The sequence below is a fragment of the Anser brachyrhynchus genome, assembly GCF_964034855.1.
Source record: "Anser brachyrhynchus genome assembly, chromosome: 12".
In the NCBI taxonomy this organism is placed as follows: Eukaryota; Metazoa; Chordata; class Aves; order Anseriformes; family Anatidae; genus Anser; species Anser brachyrhynchus.
Window position 1 is genome coordinate 11,607,776 of NC_137707.1, and position 17,267 is coordinate 11,625,042.

The window sequence follows — 17,267 nt, forward strand, 5'->3', positions numbered from 1 at the left end:
CACCTGCGGCGGGAGGCCCCTGTCAGCCCGCTCGCTGCGGGCGGGGCCGCGGCCTGCGCGCTCCGCCCGATCCCCGCGCTGGCGTAGCCGCGGCGCCCGGCGGGGGTGGGGGGGAGCCGGGGCAGGGGGGCGGCCGCTGCTGCCGCCGGTACCGCGGGCAGGGCCGGGCCGGGCCGAGCCGGGCCGGGCTGGGCGGCGGCGGCGGGGCTGAGGAGCGGGCCGGGCCGGCCGCGGCGGCGGCGGAGGAGGAGGAGGAGGAGGAGGCGGGGCGGGCCGGGCGGCTGCCCCCTGCCGGGCCGCGCCGCCAACAGCGCCTCACGGCCGCGGCGGGGGGGTCGGGGCCGCTGCCGGGGCTCGCGGGGAGGGCGGCTCGGAGCGCCATGAGGGCCGCGCTGGTGGGGTACAGCAGCTCCGAGGAGGAGGAGGAGGAGGAAGGGGGGCGGCAGCAGGGCGGCGGAGCGCGGGCCTCCCCCCGGGCCTCCCCCCGGGCCAGGTGGGTGCCGCGGCGCGGCCCTTCGGCAGGTCCCGGGCGAGGCCCGCGCTCCGCAGCCGGTCCCTGCCGGCGAGGGTGCGAGACCGGGCCGGGCCGGGGCAGGCGGAGGGTGCGGGTGCTGAGCGCTGCTTCTTCCTTCCCTGCAGCACGGCCCGGCCCCGGCTGCCCGTCCCCGAGTGCGTGCTGGACATGTTCAGGGAGCAGGAGGAGGAGGAGAGGGGTGCGGAGGACAGCTCCAAGCACGGCGGGCGTGTGCGCAGCTTCCCCCACGAGCGGGGCAATTGGGCCACCTACGTCTACATGCCCTGTAGGTAAACTCGGCCCTGCCCCGCAGCCTTCCCGAGCGGGGATGGGAGCTCTGGGGAGCAGGGCTGGCTGTGCTGGTCGCAGGTTCCAGCTGGTCAGGTAAGGCGCGAAGAGCCCTGGGAGTCCGCATGCGTCTAGTTTAGGAGCCGGGGTGTAGGTAAGACTGGGCTGTGAAAACACGTGTCACCCCGGAAACATCACGCAGTTGTGCCTCCCTCTGCAAGCACTCGGCGAGCAGCAGCCTTGTAACGGGCAGGCACCTCTGCCCAGCACAAGGTGCTGTTTCTCAGCGTGTCATTAAATGTGCTTGTCGGTTGCACACAGCACAACAGCCTTTTCCACAAATGCACACAAGGTCTGTAGGGATCAGGAGGGGGATCAGGAGACCCATGGCTCTTGCCATGAGCTGGAGTGACTGCTGGGTTAGCAAGTCCAATCGTCTTTGCTCTCAGTGCCAAGGCCTCTAATGGAAGGGCAGGTGAAGAGCAGCCTGTCAAAAACCAGATATGGAGCGTGGATGGGTACATGGGTTTTCCTCTAGCCGCCTCCTGGTCTGTCTGTGGTCTGGTAGGAGCAGTGGTCACAGCACTGGCCCCTTTCAGGAGTAAGGACTGGCAGTGCTGTTTGCAGTTGTGCCATGCAGGGCGTCAGGGAGCTGGGGTACTGTTCCTACCTTACGCTTCAGCTTTAAGCTGGCAGACATGTTTTAGACAATATTGTCCCATGTGTCCTTAAGAAGATGTGAAGCTCTCTCAGTGCTTGACACTGCATGCCAGGTGGTGCAGGGTGCTCCCACCCTGAGCTGCTTCTGTCTAGTGACTGCTCCCTCCCTGTCCCCAAGATCTGTGGCTGATGCTGTGGGGAGGGAGCTGGCTCTGACTGTGCTGCCATTTGCTTTGCAGACAAAGTCCAGGAGGAATTCCTGGAGTTGTTGGACCTCCTAGTGTCCCATGCTCGAACCTATGTCTCCTCACTCACTGCCATGGAAGAGTTCCACATCAGTCTCTCCCAGAGCGTGGTGCTGCGCTATCACTGGATAAACCCCTTTGTCCAGTCCCTCAAGGAGCGCCTGGCCTCCTTTGACAGGTAGGAGCAGCTGAGCCTCACAGGAGCTCCTGTGCATCCGTTCCTTTCCTTGCACTTGGTCCGGTCTCTGCTCCACCAGCATCTGCACAATAAGTCTTCTCTCTGGGAGCTGGTGCTGCACCAGTAAAGCCTGGGGAGTTTTCTGTCTGCCCTGGGATCCAGCACCACGCAAATCAGCAGGCCAGCCATACTTGTGCCAGCGATATTGCTGTGGCCTGCAAGGACTCCACTTTCAAGGACAAGGCCAGAGCCGTGCTGTCCTCTAAACAGTGGATATTCACTACTGGCTTCATTGCTTGCGTCTGGCTGAGATACCCACCAAGGATCAGATGTTTTAGTGCTTTTTTTTTTGCTGCCTGTGCTTCAGAAGGCTGAAAACACTGTTGGGAAGTGGCTTAATTTAAGCCCAGAAAGGTTCCAGTTGCACCAATTCAGTCTGACTGGAGCAAGTGTTTGCCTTTGTCTTTCCACAGCTTGGTAGAAATTCTGTATCTTCCCCATCTTTAGACTGTTTTTTTATTTTATTTTATTTTGTTGTTGTTGTTATTTTTTTTCATTTTTTTTCCTATCTGAAAAAGCATCTTTCTTATTTCAGGTTCTTCTGTGTAGCTAACCAAATGAAAGTGTATACCAACCAGAACAAAACCAGGTGAGTGAACAACAGAGTAGCCTGCCTGGGGAGAAGGCTGGGTGAGGTGGTTTGTGGATGGGAAGCGTAGCACTGCCTGTCCTATGCTGTGGCAGTTGCTGCAGGCAGTTATGTGGAGGACCAGAATGCAATCTCCCCATCTTACCACCTCTTTGACTGAGGTTTCATAGCTTTGCTCAGCCGCTTCCAGGAGTGCTCCAGGGTGCATAATTTTTTAGCTTCAGTATTGATTCTCTGCAACCTATTATTCTCTGTGGTGACTGAACCTCAGGCTGCAGAATTTCAGTCTTCTTACGAGAGGAGAAGAGATGTGTTCACAACATGACCCGAGGCAGGCCTTTCTGCTGGGGTTAGGCTAATGCCGTAGCTTCACATCAGCTGAAGCAGACAGTGCTGCCAACGGAGGCAGCCCAGTGCATTGCCATCTCCGATCTGGTTTGCTCTGTGGTTTCACAGAGCCTCATGCCAGCTCAGGGAGTGGGTGAGGGGGAATGAGCAGCCTGGGGCAGGCAGAGTGGGGGCCACCTCTTTTGGCAGCAGCACCAGCTTATGCTGATCATGAAATTGCAGTGCAAGTCTTCAAAGGGCTGGAGACAAATAGCTCTGAGAGTGCTAATTCACCTGCGTGTCAGCTCAGAAGCCTGATAGTGCCAATTCCAATTTAGCACAATTAAGTAGTTTAAATGTCAAAGCACAATAAAAGAAAGGTGATTACAATTATGAAAAGTTGCTAAATCTAATGGGAATGGCAAAGCATGTTAGTCATGGGCGGGAGGAAGCAGTTCCTGAGTGATGTTTGTCCTCCAGGCCTCCCGTGCCATCAGGCACAGGCATATAGAAAGTATCACCAAGACGATCCTTGAGGAGGAACCTCTTTGTCACGTCTCTCCAGCTTAGTACTTCCCCATTTGTGCTGTTCGCAGCTGGTGCCTTCTAGCCACTTCCTATCCCATTGTACAACCGTAGCAACTTACATTTTCCTAAATGTAACTACTGCTCTTGAACAGGGCGTAGTGTTCAGTGCTCTACTGAAATACCCCATCAAGTGTGTCCTTTGCCTGGAAAATGAATTTTCATGTCTCAAAAGGTGCTGAGTTAATCTAGTAAGTCTGCATTATATTATCATCTGCTGAGGGAGCTGGGCCTGTTTAGCTTGGAGAAGAGAAGACTGAGGGGAGATCTCATCAATGCATATAAATATCTGAAGGGAGGGTGTCAGGAAGATGGAACCAGACTCGTTTCAGTTGTGCCCAGCGGCAGGACAAGAGGCAATGGGCACAAATTGAAGCACAGGAAGTTATGGCTGAATATGAGGGGGCACTTCTGTACTGTGAGGGTGACAGAGCACTGGAACAGCCTGCCAAGAGAGGTTGTGGAGTCTCCTTCTCTGGAGGTACTCAGAACCTGCCTGGATGTGATCCTGTGCAACGCGCTCTAGGTGATCCTTGGCAGAGGGATGGGACCGGATGATCTCCAGAGGTCCCTTCCAACCTCAGCCATTCTATGATTCTGCGATCCAGTCCTGCTTCTCCAGTTTTCTCCCTGCTGCCATGTCTTTATGGTTTTTTTTTTTTTTTCTTTTTTTTTCAGAGTAGTCAGTGTGCCTGAATACTTAAGCCTAGCGTTTCTCAGATTATCTTTTTTTTTCTGCTTTGAAAAAGGGCTAGGAACTTTGCCTGGTAGGAACACATGGTTAGTATGCTTACGGCTGTGCTTTCCGCAGCATGACAGGGTGCGTGCGCTCTCTCCTTGTCTTTGTTCAGGACCTTCATTGGACTGGAAGTCTCCGCAGGGCATTTCCAGCTGCTGGAGCTGGTCTCAGAGGTGGACAAAGTTATGGAGGAATTTGACCTCCCCACATTCTACAAGGTGAGGTGTATTGCATTTCCCTGCTGGTCTGGAGATGCTGGCTGGTTCCCTGTGAGGGTTGGGGGCTTCTAGTCCATGAAATGTTCAACCCCAAATATTTGGGAGTGGAGAGATTAGGCTCTGAAATGGTCTCCAATGGACTAGTCAGTGACATTCACAGTTAACACCCTGAACAGGATATTGCTGAAAATGGGACTAGTGTAAGTTTTGTTTCATGTCCTGTCCAGGAGAGTAAAGGTGTTAACTGCTAACTAGCAGCTTCTGGGAACTGGGTTTCTGGGGCTGAGTCAGGTGCCTACAGTTGAGAGAGCACATCACAGACACAGCGCGGACAATCCCACTGTGTAGGACAATCCCTGATTGTCCTAGTGGATTGAGTGGGGCTTGGGGTGAGTACTGTGGGACTGAGGAGATGCTTGTGCCTCTTCCTCAGGCAGTTTCCTGGGGCATCAGTTCAACCTGTTTCCTTGGCACTAACTTTGGGGACAGGATTGGATTTTGAAGGACCAAACCCTGATTTCTCTGTTTCTAGAAGTGAGTGGGGGACCCAGAAGTGACCCACCTCCTCAGTCTAGGACTGTCTGTGAGAGGTCCTCTGTGTGTTTAGAAAAGCTACCACAAATGACAGCAGAGAGGCTGGGAACCAGGCAGTCTTGCCTGCTGGTGTCCAAGAAGGCTGGAGTAAGGAGCCCAGGGTTCATGTGATTCCCGGCACAGTTGTGTATCAGCTCTGTAACTGCCGAGATGGCTGAGGGGGCTCCCTGCTTCGGGATCCTCCTGCCCATGTCTGCAGAGTGCTCAGAGATCACAGGCAGGGCAGCACCGTACCAAATACCCCACTGCGGCTCCCTGCACTGAGCAAAGCCACCTTTCGTTCTTGCGATCTGATCCATGTCTTATCTTCAGGACCCATCGTTCCATATCAGCTTGGCCTGGTGTGTTGGGGACCTGACTGGCAGCCTGGAGGGGCAGTGTCTGCAGGAGCTCCAGGTGCGTCCCCACACCAGGTGGAGAGGAGGGGAGGAGCAGAGAGGGAGTTTTTTTCTGTGAGGCAAACTCCAGTGGATTGGAAGAAGAGAAACTTTTTGCGGGGACGATGAGTTAAACCATCCTCTTGAAGGAAGTCAGAAGCTGCCAGCCACAATCTCATCTCTGACTTGGTTCAGAGAGGCAGCTGCTGACTCCATCTTCTGAGATTTGCCCTGTTCACCCTCCTTGTACTGACTCCTGCCTTCTGCGTGTGTTTTCTAGGACATTGTGGACAGGTTTGAGGACTCAGCGCTCATTCTGCGTGTCCAATGGGAGCAAATCCGCTGCAAGTCAGGGAACAAGTTCTTCTCTTTCCCCTTGAGGTAGGGCCTGCTAGGTTTCAGAGCCCTGAAGACCCTGCTTTTCATCAAAGAACTGTTCTCCAGCACAGCTCTAAGTGGTGGAAGCTGTCACACACCTCCCACGTTCTTTTTGTCTGCTCAGCAGCTCTGGGGAGTTTGTGGTATCAAACTGTGCGACTTCCAGGTTTGAGTTTCTGGCTAAAGAAATGTGTGTGTGTAGCAGATTTCCTACAGCAGCGTGCTGTCAGCAGCTAGGATGTGCTTCAGTCAGCACTGGTGGTTCCAACCATCCCACAGTTGCTGATTTTTTTATATATATATGTATATCAAAGCCATAGATGCCTTATGTTAAAGAGGAATAAGGTAGCGTGGGAAGCTCTTGCTAAAGGAAGTACGTCTCACACGGTTGGAAATAGCACCAACTTCTTGTCAGGAGGCCTGGAGCATGCTGACTGCTGAGCTCAGAGTCCCTCGTTCTGAAAAGCAAGAGACAAGGATGCAGAGCTAGACTCTTGCACCAGGGCATCTCCCTACCATAACCCAGCCCGGAGGAGTTCACGGGTCATGTTCTGTGTCCATCTCACGCTGTTGCTGCCTCTACAGAAGAATTACAGCATCAGATTCTTTCACCAAACAGCAGATAGGTTAAATCTCGGCAGAGAGGTTGGAAACCCCTTGTGTTTTCAGTGCTAACCCAGCGCGGCCTCGGGCCGGTTTTAAAACAACGACTTTATTTTAAGATCGTGTGTGTCGGAAGGACTATTCTGGGGGGCAGCTTCCCGTCAGAAGCTTGCTGTCCTTCTAGGGCGAGCCCAAGAGAGGGCAGTGTCGGCTCTCATATCGTGACTGAGCTGGAAAGGCAGTGCCTGCTGCTGAGCGAGACAAGGAGCGGCACACGCACTTTCCCGTGAAAACAACACCGTCGGTGCAGTGATGACCCTGTTGACTGTGGGCTGGACTTTGTCCCTTGAGAGAAGGTGCTTTCTATCCTTTGTCCTGCGGGAAGGTCTGCTGCGGCCTCTTAGGTATTCAGAGCAAGATGCTAGTGTGCTGCCCTGAATCTTTCATTTCACGTTTGTCTGATGAAAAACCGCGAGGCTGCTTCTGACGGTAAAATCTGTCTCCTCATGTCATAAAGATGTTTCTGTGGTATATTTGAGCTGTTCAATTTCAGAAGTGCCCAGCTTCAGCAGCTCCTGCAGACTTCAAATGAGGCAGTGTCTGCAAGCCCTTCCGTGAGCTGGGTGTAGCGCTCTCCTTCCACTTGTACACAAGGAAGCTCGGGGCCCTCACAGCCATTGGAGCTTCTGTCTCAGTGCAGGTCTTTGTCTGCCAACTCCCCTGCAATATCTGGTTTTCAAATTAATAGAATTCCTGGGGGGACTGCGAGGGAGAAGCAGCAAATTCAACGCATTGTTCAGTTAAAATGAAACAACCCTCCCCCCTTCTTTCTGCTCCCTCCCCTGCACGTTGATTTCTGTTTGTTTTTGGCACTGACAGCTGATGGTCCCAGCACTCGTTTGCCCATGTCCCTGATCTGGGTGGCTCAGCACATCGGCTGCTAGGTCAGTGCAGCCTGTGAAGATGCCTGGGAGAGCTGAATTTGAGGCAGTCAGGGCCTCGCTCCAGGGGGGCGTGTTACACCAGCGGTCCCCTCCGGATGCACATCTGGTCCAGGTATTTGGCAGAGTGCTGCGCTGCTCACTGCTGCTTCCAGCATGCCCTTTTGCCCTTTTTATCCAGCCCCCGTCTTTGGTTAGTTAGTTTCTGGGATAGGGACATGCACAGACTTTAAGTGATTATGCCCCAAGTTGTTTTTTGTTTGTTTTGCTTTTCCCCTTTAAAAAAAAAAAGAGAGAGGGAGAGACTTGGAGACTTCCATTGAAACTTGGCACCTGCAAACGCCTCCTGGTTTCTGTGTGGTTTGAACTCATCAGGGAGAGGTTAGTGCCCAGTAAGCAGCTGTGGCAGCTGGCCACGCTGCCTCCCTGGGGGTGCTGGCCGGGGTCGGTCTGCCCTCCCGACCTTGGGAAGCACCCAGGGGTGGCTCCCGGTGCACCCTGACGCCGTGACCAAGAAGAGCGCCGAGCTGTGCTGCCTGAAAGCTGCCCGGGCAGCAGCTGCGGAGCAGAGGGCAGGCGCCCAGGCCTCGGGCAGCGCCGGCACCGAAACCGCCGCCGGCGTCCGCCCGAGCACGCCCCGAGAGCGGCGGGGACAAAGTCCGGGGCCGGGCCGCGGGCGAGGAGCAGCGGGGGGCGCCCGGGTGCCGCCGGCCGGGGGGGGCGGGGGGCTCGGCCCGGCTCCTCCCCGCTCCGCTCGGCGCCGCCCCGCCGCCGCCCCGCGTCCGTCCGCCGGGCCGAGCCGAGCCGAGCCGAGCCGAGGCACATGGGCCGCGCTCCGCCGGCCTGAGCCCCCCGCACGGCCCCGGCGGCGCCCCCCATGCAGCTCCGCGCAGCCCCCGCGGCGGCCCGGGCCCGGGCCATGAGGGCGGCGTAGCTCGGGCAGCTCGGCCCGGCCCGGCCCGGCCCGGCGCGGCGCGGCGCGGGATGGCGGCCGGCGGCGGCGCCCCCTGCAGGGCGGGCGGGAGCCTCCCGGCCCTGCTGCTGCTGCTGCTGCTGCTGGTGGGGGGGGGAGCGGCCACGGGCGGCGAAGTCAACGCTGAGGTGAGCGGGGGAGAGGGGGGGGGAGCGCTGGGTGCCCGCTGGGGAGAGCTGCGGGACGGGGAGAGCTGCGGGACGGGGAGAGCTGCGGGACGGGGAGCCCCGCAGGCAGGAGCCCCTCCGGGGGGTCCCGCAGGGCTGAGCACCCCGGGGCCTTCGGGCCTGGCTCCCCCGCCAAGCGACGCCGCCGTAACCCCGGGCCGGTGGCACGGCCGGCTCCGTGCCGCCTGGAGCGCCGAGGGGCACCGGGGATGCTCCCGGCAGCCGCTGCGGGCACGCTGCTGGGCTCGGCGCCTCGGCTTCCCCAGTGCGGTGCTGGGGGCGAGCGGTGCTGGGGGCACGGGAACGGCCCCGGACACCGGGGCGGTCGAGGCATTGCCCGGATCCTCGTCTTCGTCCTCCTGCGTGCAGCCCGTGGGGGTGCTGAGCCCCCCGCGGAGCTCTGCAGCCAGCCCAGGCGCTTCCTGAGGGCTGAGGCCGGGGGGCTCCCAGCAGCTCCCGGCAGGTCCTGCCGGCGGCCTCGCCTCCCCCTGCAAGCTGAGAGCAGGGACAAAAGCGCTCGCTCCCAGGGAGGTAGGAGCGGGGATCCTGCCCGCGCCTGCCCAGCCTCAGGCGAGGGCTGGGCCCAGCTGCACCATTTCCCTGCTGCTCTCTCCTGGCTCGCTCTCCGCTTGTCCCGGCGGCACCTGGGCTGCAGCCCAGAAGCGATGGTGTGGGGCTTGGGGTCAGGGACCCACAGCGGGAGCACGCCTCTTGCTGTGCTTTGGCCCCTTCCAGCCTTGGGGAGCTATCTGGAGAGTGCCGTGGCTGCGTGCGAGTCCCCGTGCCCCTTGGGCTGCAGCAGGTAGGGCCAGCGGCCCCTCAGACCTGCCCCTTCACACCCTGTCCTGTGTTCTCTCCCAGCCTCCCATCCTGCCCGGGTGGAGTGCTCCCCCCAGCAGCTGGCTCACAGAGCGTCCCTGAGCGCAGGCGTGCTCCTTCAGAGGCGGGGAGAGGCTGCCCCGGTGAGGCCAGCACACCTGGAGGTAGCAGCAGATGGGGACGGCAGAGCCGCGGCGGCGGTGCTCCTGGGACTGGCAGTCCAGGCCCATTGGGTGTGCACGTGGTTGGCATCTCAGGGAGCTTTTCGTTCTGGGGCAGCTCCAGTTGGGGCTGACAGTAGGGGGGCATCAGTGAAAGGAAGGCTTCCTCATCCCTGCCTGTCAGCCCGATGCTTGTTTTTCCCTCACAGGCATGGCTGCGGCTGTATGGCTACCTGCCCCAGTCGAGCAGGCAGATGTCCACCATGCGCTCTGCTCAGATCTTCTCCTCAGCCCTCTCGGAGATGCAGAAGTTCTACGGGATCACCGTCACTGGTGTCCTGGATGAGGAGACCAAAATGTGAGTTTCTCTATGAGCTGCTCTCTTGCTCTTGCAGAAGGAAGCTTGACTTTCTGGCCCACCTCTTCCCGAGCCCCTTTAGTGGGGATCGGCCTCTGGCTGACCACAAGTTCCCTTTCCCAGAGCGATGGAGATGACTGATCTGGTTTTTGTGCTCACACCACTGCTGTCGTCTTCTGTTGGCAGTGAGCCCCTGCAGGCTATGGAAAGCTCAGCTTGCTGGCCCCCTGAGCCCTGCCTGCATACGCACCCAGAAGCGTGGGTGCTGTCTCCCGTGGGACCCATGTCTCCCTTCCACACCTGCAGCTTCCCTCGCTGGCTGTGGTGGCCATAACTTCTCAGGGTGCTTTTCCCTGGGTGGGGAGCTGAGCCCTCACTTGATGCCCTCCTGGCAGGTGGATGAAGCGTCCCCGCTGTGGGGTCCCAGACCAGTTTGGGGTCCAGATGAAGTCTAACATGCGGCGGAAGAGGTATGCGCTCACGGGGCGGCGCTGGAGCCAGAGCCATCTCACGTTCAGGTACCCAGCAATCAGCACGGGGCAGCTTTTTTGGGCTTAGAGTTTGCTCACAGCCCAGCTGCAGACCCTTTGGGCCAAAGCTGCAGCAGGGTTGCAGTGGGTGAGCGCTGCCCTGGGCCATCCTGATCGAGGCCCCGCTCTGTGCCCTCAGCATCCAGAACTACACGGAGAAGCTGGGCCGGTACCACTCGTATGAGGCCATCCGCCAAGCCTTCCGGGTGTGGGAGCAGGCCACGCCGCTCGTCTTCCAGGAGGTGCCGTATGAGGACATTCGTCAGAAGCGGAAGAAGGAGGCTGACATCATGGTGCTTTTTGCCTCTGGTTTCCACGGGGACAGCTCCCCTTTTGATGGTGTCGGGGGATTTTTGGCTCATGCCTATTTCCCCGGCCCAGGGATGGGTGGGGACACGCACTTCGACTCAGATGAGCCCTGGACGCTGGAGAACACGGATGTGTCTGGTGAGCAGATGCAGAGGGCTGGGGTGGCAAGGTGATTGGAGAAGCCAGGGTTTGGTTGTGGCCCAGCACCTGGGTGATGTGTGCCTGGCAGGGCCTGCAGGGCAGACGGAACATTTCCTCTGGGGGTGACGCAGATTGCTCTGGTTCCGTCGCAGAGCATCCCTGGCACAGGGTGCAGTGCTGGGGCCAGGAAGCTGCCCCATGCCAGGCGCCCTGCTGCCTTGCTGACAGTGCCTTTCCCTGCAGGGAACAACCTTTTCCTGGTGGCCGTGCACGAGCTGGGGCACTCGCTGGGCCTGGAACATTCCAGCAACCCCAGTGCTATCATGGCCCCCTTCTACCAGTGGATGGACACAGAGAACTTCCAGCTGCCTGAGGATGACCTCAAGGGCATCCAACAGCTGTACGGTGAGGGAGCCAGCTGCGCTGGGACGTGGGCTGGGCAGAGGGACAGGGGTGCTCCACCAGCCTGGAAGCTGGGTGCACGGTCTTGGGACCGTGCCTGGCCTGGGAGCAGGGGGAAGGAGGCGCTGACGTTGTTGGTTTGCAAGCACTCCATCCGTTCTCTCTCCTCCTCTGCCCAGGTACCGCAGATGGGCACCCTCAGCCCACCAAGCCCTTGCCCACCGTGACGCCCCGAAGACCTGGCAGGCCAGACCAGAGACCCCCCAGGCCACGCCCGCCAGGGAAACCAGAGCGGCCCCCCAAACCTGGCAGCCCAGAGCGACCTGACCAGTACGGCCCCGACATCTGCGATGGGAACTTCGACACGGTGGCAGTGCTGCGGGGCGAGATGTTCGTGTTTAAGGTACCTTCCAGGACCCCTTCCTGCCCTGTATCTGCTCTGGAGTTCTCAGGTGGAAGGCCCTAATGAGACGATGGACTCGGGTGCCCTGGCCCCCTCTGCCTGAGCACAGAACTCTGTCCCTGCGTGCCCTGCTGACACCCTGCTTCCCAACAGGGCCGATGGTTCTGGAGGGTGCGGCACAACCGGGTGCTGGACAACTATCCCATGCCCATCGGGCACTTCTGGCGGGGCCTGCCCGGGGACATCGACGCTGCCTATGAGAGGCACGATGGCAGATTTGTCTTCTTTAAAGGTGAGCGGCGTGGCTGGAGCCGGGTGGCAGGGCTGGGGTGGAGTGTGCTGCCACATCGTGGCCTGGTGTGCTCCCAGCTGTCTTGATCCCCTCCCAAAGCACCTGTGCAGTCTGCTTGGCTTTGCAGGTACAAAGAGCTGCTGTCTGGTCCCTAAGGCTTATGGCCAAGGGATGGGGTGGCCACAGGCATCACGCCCCCTCCCTGTCCGGCTGCACGCACGCACGCTGCACCAGCTGGGCTGCAGCCTCATCTGCCTTCTCCATTTCCTTCCCACCCAGGTGACCGGTACTGGCTCTTCCGAGAAGCCAATCTGGAGGCTGGGTACCCGCAGCCACTGGCCACCTACGGGCAGGGCATCCCCTATGACAGAATTGACACTGCGGTCTGGTGGGAGCCCACGGGGCACACCTTCTTCTTCCGTGGGGACAGGTACGTGCTGCCCTCACCAGGGCTCCAGGGTCATCCCCCCCCGCTGTCCCCTGCCCTGTGCCTCCGTTCTCCTGCCTGGAGCGGGGATGGTGTGGGCTGGGTGGAGGTGGGACGGCGGGCTGTTGGCAAATGGCTTCCTACACGGGGGGGTATATTGAGCTGATGGGGGAAAAAGTGGGGCCACCACAGCTGCGGGGCTGCCATCAGCAGAGCCCCCTGTGCTGTCCGCAGCTGTGGGATGGGGGCACTGTGTCCGTGCCCCCTGCCAGCTCACCAGGTCCCTCTGCCTCCCGCAGATACTGGCGCTTCAACGAGGACACGCGCTCGGTGGACCCCGGGTACCCCAAGCCCATCTCGGTCTGGGTGGGCATCCCTCCCTCACCCAAGGGCGCCTTCCTCAGCTCAGATGCCTGTAAGTAGAAGAGAGGACGGGGTGAGGGGGGATGCAGTCTCCTCTGTCGGCAGCTACGTGCCCCTCCAACAGCAGGTGGCCAGAGCATGGCCGTGTGGGCAGAGCAGGGTGCTGCAGAGATCGGATGGAAACAGAGGCCACCTTTCTCTGCTCTTTCTGCTCTTCTCCATCATGTGGGAGCTGGGAGGGAGCCCAGGAGCTGCCCAGCTAGCCCTTCCAAAGGGCAGGGAGTCCTGTTTCCCCTGTTTTGCAGATCCTGAAGCAAACACTGCAATCTGCAGGCCAGCCGTGTGCTGTGCCTGGCAGGGGACTGCAGCCTCTCACCCCCCACCTCCATCTCTTCCCCCCCATCTTTTCCTCTTCCACCAGCTTCAACGTACTTCTACAGAGGCACAAAGTACTGGAAGTTTGACAATGAGCGACTCAAAACGGAGCCAGGCTACCCCAAATCCATCCTGCGGGACTTCATGGGCTGCCATGTGGAGCTGGTCCCAGACCCCAACCCCCGGTGGCCTGACGTCGACCAGCCTCCCTTCAACCCTGATGGGGATGAGAACCCTGGTGGGCGGTCTGAAGGCGAGGAGGATGAGGAGGAGGAAGAGGAAGATGAGGAGGATTACAGCGAGGGCGGTCGCAAGCAGGGCGGTGACGTGGACGTGGTGGTGCAGATTGACGAGTACACACGCACCATGAGCGTCGTGATGGTGCTGGTGCTGCTGGTGCTGCTGCTCTGCATCCTCGGCCTCATCTATGTCATTGTGCAGATGCAGAGGAAGGGCACGCCCCGAATGCTCTTGTACTGCAAGCGCTCCTTGCAGGAGTGGGTCTGACCCCCATCTTTCCCCACCCTCTGCCACCATGGTGCTAATGACGAGCCTGCCCTGCCCCTCCCCAGCAGCCTATTTATACCCAGAGGTTCGTCCCACTCCCCCCTAGCCCCTGTGCACTGCCGCTGCTTGGTGTCCCCAGCCCCAGAAGAGGGATTCCCACCTGCCCCAGCCTAGGGTGTGAGGGGTGCCCCTGAGCCCCCCATTGTCTGTGCAACCCGGTTCCACGACTGGTCTGGGGCTGGAGGATGTTTGTGAGGAGCTGGGGGCAGCAGGGCTGGACAGAAGCCAGGTCCCGCAGGCTGGCGGGGTGCCCCCCTCTCTCACGACATCCCCCCTTGCCAGCAGCTCAGGCTGCTGCAGAGGAGTGTGTCCCCCAGCACCCTGTGCCTCTGCCCCAGCAGGCCTGCATTGTCCAGCGCGCGTCCAGCTGCTGAATTGTGGACAGTGCCTGTGTGAGTGGTAGAAGAGGTGGCAATGCGATCAGCACTGCGCGCCCAGTCCCCACGCGGGCAGGTCTCGGCAGCAAGTGGACGTGGGGCTGCTGGTACCTGTGGCCTGGCCGGTCCCTTGCTTGCCTGGCAGTGAGGGGAAGGGAGGGCTGAGCACGGCCACGCTTCCTTCCACAGGCTGGTGGGGGGTGCAGTGCCTAAAGATAGCACGGAGCTCGGGAAACCCGACGCGGAAGGCAGGTGACAGGCCGGGCTCCCTTCCCGTAGGGTCTTTGGCTGGCATGAGGAGCGGGGTGCTGCCTCTGCAACCCCCTTGGCTCAGCTTGGTCCCTTCCTCCTGCTTCGGATGTCGGCCCAGGTCACTGCTGCTGCAGGACAAAGCCCTCGGGGCGTGTGGTCCCCTTCCTGGGGTGCCAGCCTCCCCTGGCCCCGCGGGCAGGGGTGCCTTGTACTTGTATTAAATGGGTTGGGTGCGAGGAGAGCCATGGTGCTGTCCTTCCTGCGGGGCCGGGGCGTGGGGGGGGCTGCGGGATGGGGCTGGGGGGCGGGATGGGGGGGCAGGAGTCAAAGGGGCTTTCCCCCACGAGGCGTTCAGCAGGTGTGGGGGGGGTGTCACGTTCACCCAAGGGTGCCACCTTCCTGGGCATCTGTGGGGCTGGGCCAGGGGCTGTGGGGCTGCTGGCCTGGCTTTGGCACGCCTCCGCAGCGTCAGGGCAGGGGGAGGAGAGGGTTGGGAGCAGCGGGCTGGGACCCCCTGCCTGCAGCAAAGGGGGGCTCCACATTGCCCCCAGCACCACCAGCACCAGCCAGGGCTCCCCCTGCCCCCCCCAGCTGCACCTGCTCCTTGTGGCCCTGCTGCCCGGGGGCTGCAGTTCTGAGGGGGCCGCTGGCAGCAGCCCGCTGGCAGCAGACAGAGCCGCCTTTCACGGGCTCCTGCAGCGGTGGCGGCCTCGCCGGGCAGGCCCCGTGGGAACACAGCGTGCCTTGTTCTGCCGGGGCCCCGCCGTGGCTGCCGGAGCCGAGGGCTGCACGGGTGCTCTGGGGCGGGGGGGGGACGGGTCAGCGCTGTGCTTCCCTGTCCCCGTGCAGGCCTGGTGTTCTTGTGGGAACAGGGCTGGCCGTGTCCTGCTGCCTGCTGCTCGGGACACGGCTATCTTGTCAGGGAAGATGAAAGCCGGAGGAGCTGCGGAGATCAGAGAAATAAGCTCGGGAGTGGGAGAGATTAGATCCGGGGGTAGGATTTTTTTTTTTTTTTCCAGGGAAAAATGTTACTCATGAGGGCAGCCGTGGGCAGGCAGCGGCTGAGGCACGCGATGCTGATAGAGGCGGTGGCTGCTCTTTGCTGGCTGGCGGAGCGTGGCCAGGAGCTTGCTGGGGCCGTGAGGTCTGGCTGCCCCGGGGCTGGGGGTGGCTGCGCAGAGGAAGGGGCCGAGCTGCTGCCCTGGGGAGCTGTGGGGGGTCAGAGCTGCTCCCGGACCACATCCCCGTACCTGAGGTGGCCTGGCCTGGTACTAACCAGTGTGAGGGTCCGGGCTGCCCTGTGGGAGCAGACCCCCAACTCGTGTGCCCCATCTCATCTCACACCTGGCCCCCCAGTGAGACGGGGCCGCACACGGAGGCGTGCCCTGCCTCGGTGTCACCTCTCACGCCAGGTGCTGGTGGCTGTGACACGGGTCCTGGCGCAGGGAGCAGCAGCCATTCCCACCCCGCTTCCCCCAGGGCTCCAGCTGCTCTGCCCTGCCCTCTCCAACCCCGACAGCCCCAGAGGGAAGTTTCCCCTTCCCCCTCCCTCCCCCCCCCAGTCACAAGTAGAAGAAATGTGGGGGGGGGGGGAACGAAGCCTTTGTGCCCCCTGCCCAGGGAGGGAGACAAGCCCGTCCCTGTCACCAGCCCCCAGCCCGCGCCCCCGCTTCCGGGCCTGGGGCTGCTGGCACGGTGCCCGGGCCGGGCTGCAGCCAGCTCCCAGCGCCACTAATTGCTTTAAAAGGGCAGGACTGCTGCCGGCTCCCACCCCGCTTCCCGGACTGCCAGCCCTGGCACCAGGGAGCCCCATGGCAGGGGACACCGGGCCCCTGCCCCTCCCCGCCATTGCTGGGTTCACTGGGACACGGCCTGGCGCTGCGGCCCCCGGGGAGGCTGGCACGGGGGACAAAGAAATCCTGACATACTGGGGGGAGGGTGGGGGGGAACACGCCTACAGGTGCCTTTGCGCTGTTGTTTTTCACCTGCAAGGCCGTGCTGCAGATTTGCTCCCTTTCGATTAGGTTTTAACCTTTGTTTCCCCCAGATTTGGGGGGGGGGGGGGGATGGGAGGCAGGACAGCCCCCCTGAGGCCAGGCCGCCTGATTTAGCTCTGGCCCAGGAAATATACAGAGAAAAAAAAACTAAACTAAAAAATATAATTGTCTCACAACACAAATGCATTTCTTCTACCACTCTGCGGACCCCACTGCTGGTGCCAGTCCTGAGGCCGCAGCTGGGAGGGCCAGGGGCTCTGTGGAGCCGCGGGTGGGCCCAGCCTGCTCCAAACTGGGGGGGTTACAAAAGGGGCGAACCCGGCCGAAAGGCGAGGCAGCAGGAATGGGGCAGCAGGAACGAGGCAGCAGGAACGAGGCCGCAGGAACGTGCGGCTGGGATTCGCCGCCCCCGCAGAGGCAGCGCTGGAGGCTGGCGCAGCTGCAGTTCCCACGGCAGATGCATTTCCCACGGCAGCTGTGCTCCCCCGGCTCTCCTGGGGGTGCTGAGGGCTTGTAAGGGAGCAGGGTGGAGCCCAGCACCTGGCACCCGGAGGTGCCGCGGAGCTGGCCGAGGATGCCCAGGGCCAGAGGCTCCTGGCGTCCTCTTCCGTAGGCAGCCCTGCCACGGCGAGGGGCAGCTCCTTGCTGCTGATGCAGGGGCAGCAGTGGAGGACGAGGCCTGGGAGCAGTCTCAGGGAGGGGAAGGAGCCGTGTGGGAGCAGGGGCCGGGGCTGCCCTGCTTAGGCCAGCTGGGACGTCACTTCCCACCCCCAGCTTTTCCCCGGATGCTATAGCAGCGCTGGTGCCAGGAGCCCGGGGCCATCTGGAAAGGCTTGCTGACAGCAGCCAGGGACCTGCCAGAGACAATCTCCAGCATTTCAGCAGGGTTCAGGCTCGCTGCTGGCTCCCGCTCTGCCCTGCATGCCCTCAGTGGAGGCTGCGCTCCTCCAGCCACGCAGACAAGCCCCTCGGGGAGGGCCAGGACGCCCCTCAGCCCCAGCAAGGGACCGGTCGGAGCCCAGCACCTTGCCTCTCCCGGCAGCTTTCCATGGCTCGAG

The 17,267-nt window shown here is 61.0% G+C and overlaps 2 protein-coding genes across 4 annotated transcripts; both read left to right on the forward strand.

Moving 5' to 3' along the window:
- The first annotated feature begins 275 nt into the window (after positions 1-275).
- Positions 276-6,871, forward strand: USB1 (U6 snRNA biogenesis phosphodiesterase 1). Of its 3 annotated transcripts, XM_080553173.1 has the most exons (8): positions 276-493; positions 640-800; positions 1,702-1,885; positions 2,481-2,534; positions 4,298-4,403; positions 5,310-5,393; positions 5,655-5,718; positions 6,168-6,871. In XM_080553173.1, coding segments are annotated over exons 1-8 (768 nt in total). In that variant the 5' UTR covers positions 276-380; the 3' UTR covers positions 6,170-6,871. The 3 variants fall into 3 exon arrangements, with proteins under 3 accessions (XP_080409299.1, XP_080409298.1, XP_080409297.1); XM_080553172.1 differs by having other exon boundaries at positions 278-478; positions 637-800; positions 5,655-6,871; XM_080553171.1 differs by having other exon boundaries at positions 280-493; positions 5,655-6,871.
- Positions 6,872-8,099: 1,228 nt separating this feature from the next.
- MMP15 (matrix metallopeptidase 15) lies at positions 8,100-14,453 on the forward strand. The gene is made up of 10 exons (XM_080553145.1): positions 8,100-8,397; positions 9,626-9,774; positions 10,170-10,292; positions 10,444-10,751; positions 10,998-11,159; positions 11,336-11,559; positions 11,713-11,851; positions 12,131-12,281; positions 12,578-12,693; positions 13,063-14,453. The coding sequence occupies exons 1-10, from the start codon at positions 8,281-8,283 to the stop codon at positions 13,521-13,523; spliced, it is 1,950 nt and encodes a 649-aa protein (XP_080409271.1). The 5' UTR covers positions 8,100-8,280; the 3' UTR covers positions 13,524-14,453.
- Positions 14,454-17,267: the final 2,814 nt, after the last annotated feature.

Bases quoted from the DNA above. Each gene is read 5' to 3' on its own strand.
- USB1 (XM_080553171.1), top strand. From the start codon at position 381: ATGAGGGCCGCGCTGGTGGGGTACAGCAGCTCCGAGGAGGAGGAGGAG. The intron at 494-639 runs GTGGGTGCCGCG...CCTTCCCTGCAG, and splicing joins CGGGCCTCCCCCCGGGCCAG to CACGGCCCGGCCCCGGCTGC. The intron at 801-1,701 runs GTAGGTAAACTC...TTTGCTTTGCAG, and splicing joins CACCTACGTCTACATGCCCT to ACAAAGTCCAGGAGGAATTC.
- MMP15 (XM_080553145.1), top strand. From the start codon at position 8,281: ATGGCGGCCGGCGGCGGCGCCCCCTGCAGGGCGGGCGGGAGCCTCCCG. The intron at 11,560-11,712 runs GTACCTTCCAGG...GCTTCCCAACAG, and splicing joins GCGAGATGTTCGTGTTTAAG to GGCCGATGGTTCTGGAGGGT. The intron at 11,852-12,130 runs GTGAGCGGCGTG...CTTCCCACCCAG, and splicing joins CAGATTTGTCTTCTTTAAAG to GTGACCGGTACTGGCTCTTC.